Source organism: Nicotiana tomentosiformis, chromosome 12 (genome assembly GCF_000390325.3).
Source record: "Nicotiana tomentosiformis chromosome 12, ASM39032v3, whole genome shotgun sequence".
In the NCBI taxonomy this organism is placed as follows: domain Eukaryota; kingdom Viridiplantae; phylum Streptophyta; class Magnoliopsida; order Solanales; family Solanaceae; genus Nicotiana; species Nicotiana tomentosiformis.
In genome coordinates, this window is record NC_090823.1 from 132,274,587 (window position 1) to 132,283,058 (window position 8,472).

An 8,472-nucleotide genomic window follows, 5' to 3' on the forward strand; every position below is an offset into this window, starting at 1 on the left:
TGCCGAACAGAGTCTTCGGTCAGGAGGATGGTGTTCTTCCTCGGTTTACGAGCTGCTCTCTTCTTAGGTTCGGGATCCTCGGGGGTCGAGATTATTTTCCTCTTCCTGTCCTTCGCCGGTTTCGGTGTCGGGATTGAAGTATCCCCCTCACCAGATAAGGGCCTCATGACAGCATCTTTGCTAAGGCATGTATGAAAGGAAATTAAGTAAGAAATACTTCAAACGAAATCGTCAAAGACATAGAAAATGGTCTTACCATGAATTTTAACCTCCCATCGGCCCTTTGATAGATCGTGCCATGAGCGCTCGGCATACGTAGAGGTCGAAGCTAGGTCCTGAACCCTGCTCTCGAGGTTAGGAATCGCACTGGGCATCCAAGCGATCGCTACATCACGAAAAAGGATATCGATGAGAAGAAGCAAAGGAGCAAAACAATTAATAGGAACTGACTAGGATTGTACTTACGCTTCATATTCCATTTCTCAGGAAATTGCATCTTCTCGACCGGGATTAGGTCGGAAGTCTTCACTCGAACGAACCAACCCATCCAACCTCGGTCCTTGTCCTCGTCTATGCTCGAGAACAACACTTTGGTAGCCCGACGTTGGAGTTTTATTAACATGCCTCGATACATGTGGGGAGCTGTACAACCTGATGAGGTGGTCGAGGGTGAAAGGCATCCCCTCGACTTTGTTCACGATGAAGCGGGTCAGAATAACAATTCGCCAAAAGGAAGGGTGGATTTGGCCTAGGGTTATTTGATACTGGCGGCAAAAATCGATGAGAACGGGGTCGAGGGGACCCAACGTGGAAGGATAAGTGTAAACACTTTAAAACCCTTTCACATGGGTGGTAATATCTTCTTCGGGAGCCGGGATCACCACTTCTTCTGGCTCGCATCGACCGGGAACCGACAAGGCTTTGTCGGTCTTAAAATTAGAAGTAAGAACGCACCCCCCGGGAACGCACTCCTCAAGTCATGGCTCCACTAGTGTTTTGTCGCCGACAGGCCGCGATGAAGAAGCGTTTTCTTTTTGAGGAACAGTTTTTGACGTTTTCGCCATTTTGGATTTGAAGATTAAAAATAGAGGGAGATGATAAGATTTGGTATTCTAAGAAGAGTTTTAGCAGTGAGAATCGCAAATTTGAAAATGAAGAACTCATCAGATGCAAAAAAGAACTTAGTGGATTTGGAAATTGGGAATTTAAAAGTAACAATGGTGAAGAGAGGAGTTATTTATAGAGTTGGCGATGACGGTTCAATATCGGCAATGGCCGACCATCGTCTGACACACATTTAATGGCTTGGTAACTGAACCGATGGGATATTTATCACGTACGTCATGGTCGGGCTCGATGGAGACGTCAGTGTGTATCTAATCATGTCGTTCAAAAATCATATCGTTTCTCCCCACATATTTTCTGAGAAATGAGGGAACTATCTGTATACGGTCAAATCCGAGTTTGCCCTTCGAGTAATTGGTCGAGATTGAAACATGATGAACCGAGGGTCATCATTATGACATCAAGATAAGGAGTAAAACCGGGTTATCGACCTCAAGATACCGAGCTCGAATCAATATCCAGCTCGAGTCAATATCGAGTTATGATCTGAAGTAGTGTTATCGAGCTCAAAAGCCAGAGACCGATCAATACTGAGCTCGAATCAATATCAAGCTCGAGGTCTAGAGATCGACCGATACCGACCAAGACCGAGCCAAGAGACAAAGAGCCGTTGTAGCCTCACCTGGGAGAGAATCTCGACGGGAATTAAGGAAAAGCTAATCAATTATTCTATCATGGAATCCCCACTATGTATTTTTTATTATATCCAAAGTAGAATTCTTCCACTATATGAAGAGTGGGTATTATATTTTGTAAGGGACATTGAACATCCGAAAAAGAGATCTAAACATTCATACACTTATATTTCAAGATTATTACATTGATATATAGTTGTTTGGAGATATTATCCTTTTAGGGAGCTTGGTCATTGATTCATCTTACTCGTTTATAAATCATTCTCTAATCAATTTGGTTTGTATTTCTTTCCTTTTTGCGATAAACATTCGATATATCTCTACTTATCTTTCCGGTTTGTACCAATTTATACCGTGTGTCTTTAGAACCACGTATAAATTCAACTCTATCCGTTTTTCGGGTAAACATTCTCACCATAAAATTCAGATAGAACACAGTATTTTCTGGACTTCACCCAAAATCTATCACTTATTTAGTATTATTACTAGTATTTTTCAGAAGAAAGCCTATCCACAAGTAAATCATCTGATATCCATATCCACAAAAATTGAACCAAAGCCAAAGAAACAACGTAAACAAACAGCACTAAGATTCATTCAAAATCTGTATACGTCAAACCAGCAATTTTCTCCGGCAAAGGCGGACAATATTCTCCCCATCTGGTCCTTTATATGCATGGATTTGAAAAGTTTCTTTAGGTGAACGTAGAGTGACATTTTTAACTTTAACAGTCATAAAAAATTCACGGCATTCGGCCAAAATAAAGTTCACTTTTTCAACATACAAGACCTCGTACTTGTAAACCTGCAAGGCACGTAGAAAATACTGTAAGGACACTTGGGGTGAGGGAGATTGTTCAACCAGAGCAAAGATAATAAGATGAATAAAGGCATACATTGGTTTCTTTACAGTTGTAATCCTGAATAGCATGGTTTGCCAGTTCCATCAGCAAGTCAGTTTCTTTCTCAAAATCCAGGTATGGTATAAACATAGCTGCCTTGGCTTTACCCGGATAGATGTCAATGTCGAAACCCTGCCAAATAAGCCAATCAGTCATGAATTCATACTCAAGCGGTAACAAGAAGGGGGTCATAATTGAAGCCGAAAGTCAAAGAAGCTGATATTCAATCAAGTAAAGAAGTTTTAAGTTGTGGAGCTAATATGCTCTTTTAGAATTTGGTCTATTTGCTTAATAAAATAAAGAGAACAGGGGCTAATCAAATCACTTGAACACTATGACTAAAAGTACCACCAAAACAGCCATGAATTCCTAAATTTATTTTAACACGTAACCAAGTAAACCCCATAATATTTTCTGCCACACTTAAGCCTCTAAAAAAAATTAAGGAGCTCAGACTGAGCAGAGCTTGGGATATTACAAATAATTAGTTGTTAAGAATACTCAAACAATAAGCAGGCTAAACAACTAATCAAAGTCTAAAAATATACTCCTAATATTAAGAACAGCCTTAGCCAACTAAAACTGGGAAAAACTGGGAAAAAATTGGAATTGTTGAAAGTGAAAACTATTGTAAGCTCTAATTAGAAATTTGACCAGCTCCTACCGTCTAAGACTAATCTGAAACAATGATTCATTCCTCAAAAGGTTGCAAATTGGCAATAAAGTTTATGAGCGTAACAGATTTACAGTTATTACCACAAATAAAATAAAATAAAACAATCATAGGTTTGTGTGCGTGCATCTGATGTGTGTGTATACATATAATGCAAGATTAGAAAAAAAGAGTAGTGAAAGAAGACGAACATCCGAAGCAAAAACCTGACCAAACAAGAACCTGCGGGGCAGTCCCCTCTGCCAGTCAAGTAGTTCTTCTGCAAAACATGGCGAAAATTGCCTCGATTCACTATCGGCCATTTCTTCGGAACTATCGACCAAACCCTAGTACCAACAATTTCCCATATATGCTAAATATATATACTAGGAGTAGTATAGAAAAATAGTGCCGGGGGGCGGAGCACACTTGTAAATTACTTATTACAATATTTTCTTTGCCTTTCTCGTCCCTATAATAATTTTCTTTATGAGTTTATATATCCAAACTGTATTTTTATTTCTCCTCAATCTCCTACTTTACTTTACTAACTATTTATATATATATATATATATATATATATATTATAAAAGTGAGAAGCTCAAAAATGAAAAGTTGAATTACCAAATTACTTTTCTATATGACTTATAATTTATTTAGAAAATTTAAAAAATATAACGCTACAAACATCACTAAATCAGTGTTTCATACCCCCTTCATTAATAGTCACAACCGTTCAAATTACAGAGCTAAAAGTAATAAATCATCACTTCCTTAATCTAAAGAAATAAATCGTTACTTACCAAGGCTAAAGAAACAAATCATGACTTTTCATTCTTTTGATACTTTTCTATAAAAGTTAAATTACTGAAATGCCCTTCTTAAAAATCTAATATTTATTAATAAAAAAATTATTTTAATTGTAAGTGCCTTTTCTAAAAGGTTATGTCATTTTAATCTATCTATATCTATATCTATATTATTATAAAAGCACGAATAATTTATGTTAAATGTTGAACGACTAAAATATTCTCAAAATATTAATCGACTTTTATGACCTTAAATATTTGTACAATTTAAGGATATAATTGTAAATCGCCCAAAACGACTAAAACATCCTCAAAATATTAATCGACTTTTATGACCTTAAATATTTATACAATTTAAAGATATAATTGTAAATCGCACAAGACTAGAATTCTTTTTCGATTTAAACTGCACATATGTCGACCCTACAAAGTTGATTTTGGGTTCATTTGAGACTTTATCGGTTTGGACTATTCCTTTTAATCTTGAGTTTGGATTATATTAATTGGTATGACAATAGACGAAGTATTGATCTTTTTTTCTTCTTTGTTACTGACTTTTTCTCAAGTAGTTTATGCATGATAAAATTTTATTATCTAAAAATATTTCTAAAACATTAGTCGACTTTTAATTAAGGATAAATATGTAAATAACCTAAGTCTGAAATTCTTTTTCGATTTAAACTATACATACGCCGACCCTACAAATATGATATTTGTCAAATTCTCTTGGACATTATCATTTTGAACTTTTTATATTAATAGGTATCACAGCCTAAGATATCAATGGGAATAGAAGACATGATGGGATGCTTTTTGATTTCATGGGAATATAAGACATGATGCTGATGGGTATCTTGTAGCATATATTTTACCTTTTCTTTTTAAATCGTATCATTAAAATAGATTTAAGCCGAATAATAGATAATAAACCAAATCAAGTTTCAGCTTTTTGAATTTATAAAAACACATTTCGATAAATTAGACTTTTATTAACAACTACTGGAGCAAGTTGTAATGGAGCGAAGCCACTTGATTAGATGCAAGATCGGAAGTTTTATAACTTTTGACACAAGATATTCTGTGCATCGCACGAACATAAATGCCTAATATTATTATAAAAGCATGAATACAATGTCGGTTTACAGAAATGACCTCATAATATTAAGCATAATAACTCATAATAAAAGGACAGAATCGAAATTCTAAATATTAGCCTTATAATCCTATTAGTTTTAGGACATAATACTACACATTAGGAATCCTACATGATTACCTTTAGGAATCCTATTAGTATAATTATTTTCGGGGTGTCTAATTCATATAAAATTAAACAAGTAAATATCTTTAGTCATGTAATCCTATTACTTTTAGGATATACTTCTTAAAAAATTATATTACTAATTTAATTTTAAAACGTATTATAATGTCCTATTACTAATTTAATTTGAGAATGTATTATATTGTCCAAATTCATTTAGAAAAAGGAGAGCTTATATTATTATAAACGCATAAATACAATATTAATATACCAAAATAGCCCTAAAATATTAAGCGAAAGAACTCATAGGGAAAGGACATAACTGTAATAACCTATTTTTGTACTACAATACCTTCTATGCTAATTTTTAATATTTAAAATTTTAAAATTAATAAAATATTATCTATTAAATTAGTATTAAAAAATATATAGGAAAGTTTAATAAAATTAATTTTATAAGAATCCTCCGTATTTGCAGTACATTACCACTCTATAATGTCCAATACTAATAAAAAATAAAAATAATATTAAATGGACTGGATAAAGAGTTGAAATTGAGAAAAAGATACCCTCACATTAATATATTTTAATTTTATATTTAAACTATTTTCCTACTCAAATAATATTTTTTTATCAAATTTTCGTGTAATATTTAAAAATACCCAATTATTAAACAACAACTAATAAAATATTTAAGAATATAAATGTATGATAAAGAGAGAAAAAAAATAGTTGGTAAGAGTCAATACCACTAATGATTCTACAAACATAACGATCTAAAAGTGAAATATCATATCAATCTTTTACTCTTTGAAAATAAAATTTATGATGGATAAAATTATAATTAAGATTAAATATTCAAAACAAAAGATGAACTAATATTAAAATTCGAATCAACATAAAATAAATTATTTTTATGTTAAACCTCTAAAAGTGCAACGCACGTTCATAGATACTAGTATGTAACTATATATCCAAATTTGAACTCTGTTCATTCGTTGCCTTAATTAGTTGAAAAACAAAACGCTGCCTTTAATAAAAAATAATAATAATGTGTATATATATAATTTTTCTTCAAAAACTTCTAAAGGTTTCCGAGATTTGTTGACATGCGGTGAGTGCACTGGATGGGCTCTAGCTTTTCAAGAGTTCCTGTAAGAATTCCTTTTCATTCAGATGGTTCTTCGTTTTGATAATAAATGACAAATGATAGTACTACTTCCATGAAAAATTTATAAATAGTAGTTACTAATAAGTAGTATGTCTTCTTTTAATAGGTTCTTTAATAATTGTTACAAAGATCCTGTAACGATCCAATCAGTCGTTTCGACTTTTAGAACTCCATTTCCTTAAATAAAACTCCCCGAATGTATTTTTAATGATTTATGACTTGCGGGGATGGTTGGTTCGGGATTTGGTTATGTTTGGGTTGAAATCGGAACACTTGGTTCCTTAAGTTAACCTTAAAAGACTAAGTTTGACTTCGGTCAACATTTTGAGAAAACGACCTCGGAATCGGGATTTGACGGTTCCAATAGGTTCGTATGATGATTTCGGACTTGGGAGTATGTTCAAATCGGATTTTAGATAACCCGGGAGAGTTTTGGCGCTTAATAGTGAAAATCAACTATTTGAAGGTTTAAAGTTCTTTAAAATTAGTTTGGAGTAGGTTTTTGAGTAATTGAAGTCCGTTTGGAATTCTGAATTCGGGAATAGTTCCGTATAGTGATTTAAGACTTGCACGCAAATTTTCGTGTCATTCCGAGTAGTTTAAGTATATTTCCGCGCATTGGAAGTAAATTGAAAAACTTAAAATTCCTAAGTTTGAATCAATTTGGTTTAGGGTATGATTCTTAGATTTGATGTTGTTTTATGCGTTCCGAGAGTTCGAGCGAGTCCGTTTTATGATTTCAAACCTGTTGGTATATTCGGCCGGTCCCGAGTGTTAACCGGACGAGGCTCGGACCAATTTTGGAAAATTGAGCAAGGACTGAAGTTCCTAGTTACTGTCATAATCGCACCTGCGCTTGGACAGTCGCAGGTGCGAGCCACCAATCGCAAGTGCGAACAAGAGAAACCTGCCTAGCCATCGCAGATGCGAAGCATTTGGCGCACCTGCGAACGCGCAGGTGCGATGGCCTTGTGCGCAGAAGCGAAAAAATACGTAGGTGCGAAGGGATGGGCGCACTCGCGCTTGCGCAAAAGCGAGCATTTCTTCCGCAGGTGCGGAACCAGGAAAAGAAGGAAAATGCGCACCTGCGAGGAATTTTCGCAGGTGCGAAAGCCGCATGTATGGTATTCCTTCCGCAGGTGCGAAAAACCTGTCTAGGCAGAACCTTAAAACGAACGAAAACTCAGTCCATTTCTTTCTATTTTTCATCCATTGTTGGGCGATTTCAGAGCTCTTTACGAGGAGTTTTCAACTAATAATTTGGAGGTAAGTTAATTCTACACTCCTTGAGTTAAATAATAGATTATAAGTAGATTATAACTAGTAAATCTTAGAAATCAAAGATTTAGATGAAAAACCTAGATTTTTATAAAAATGAGATTTTAACCACGAAAATAGTTATGGAATTGGGTAAAAATTATATATTTAAGTTCTTGAGATTATGGGTAACGTTTTCATCTAAAAAATTTCAGAATCCGAGCACGTGGGCCCAGGGTGAATTTTAGGAATTTTACCATTTTGGATAAGGTAATTTATTTAATAGATAGATTTCGAATCATTTAGCATATATTAATTATTTTGTATAATATTTGGATAGTTTCGGATTTTCGGCGTCCAATCGAGAATTCAACGCGACGTGGTAATCGGAAAGTGAACTTTGAGACGAGGTAAGTCTCTTGTCTAATCTTGTGAGGGGGAAATTATCCCATAGGGATTAAATTGAATAATTGTTGCTAATTGCGGGGGCTACGTATGCACGAGGTGACGAGAGTCCGTGCTTAGCTACTATAAATGCTAAAGTCCGGGTAGTTTAGGACTCAAAGCATGAATTACTTGTGTAAATTATATTCCTTGATTAATTAATATTAATTGATATATATGAATATATTGTGAATTGTTAGATAAAGATATTAAAGGATG

General features: G+C 34.4%; 1 protein-coding gene across 2 annotated transcripts; it reads right to left on the reverse strand.

The window, feature by feature from the left end:
• Nucleotides 1-2,200: 2,200 nt before the first annotated feature.
• On the reverse strand, nucleotides 2,201-3,697 carry LOC104084711 (uncharacterized). 2 transcript variants are annotated; one of them, XM_009588636.4, is made up of 3 exons: nucleotides 3,542-3,697; nucleotides 2,657-2,794; nucleotides 2,201-2,565 (listed from the first exon to the last, which is right to left on the reverse strand). In XM_009588636.4, the coding sequence occupies exons 1-3, from the start codon at nucleotides 3,635-3,637 to the stop codon at nucleotides 2,374-2,376; spliced, it is 426 nt and encodes a 141-aa protein (XP_009586931.1). In that variant the 5' UTR covers nucleotides 3,638-3,697; the 3' UTR covers nucleotides 2,201-2,373. The 2 variants fall into 2 exon arrangements, with proteins under 2 accessions (XP_009586931.1, XP_009586930.1); XM_009588635.4 differs by having other exon boundaries at nucleotides 3,527-3,696.
• Between the last annotated feature and the right edge of the window lie 4,775 nt (nucleotides 3,698-8,472).

What these genes read in the sequence shown, in the direction of transcription:
- LOC104084711 (XM_009588635.4), bottom strand. Translation starts at nt 3,637, where the DNA reads ATGGCCGATAGTGAATCGAGGCAATTTTCGCCATGTTTTGCAGAAGAA. An exon ending in GTCAGGTTTTTGCTTCGGAT is followed by an intron (nt 2,795 to 3,526) that starts GTTCGTCTTCTT and finishes CTTATTTGGCAG; the next exon opens with GGTTTCGACATTGACATCTA. An exon ending in ACAACTGTAAAGAAACCAAT is followed by an intron (nt 2,566 to 2,656) that starts GTATGCCTTTAT and finishes CGTGCCTTGCAG; the next exon opens with GTTTACAAGTACGAGGTCTT.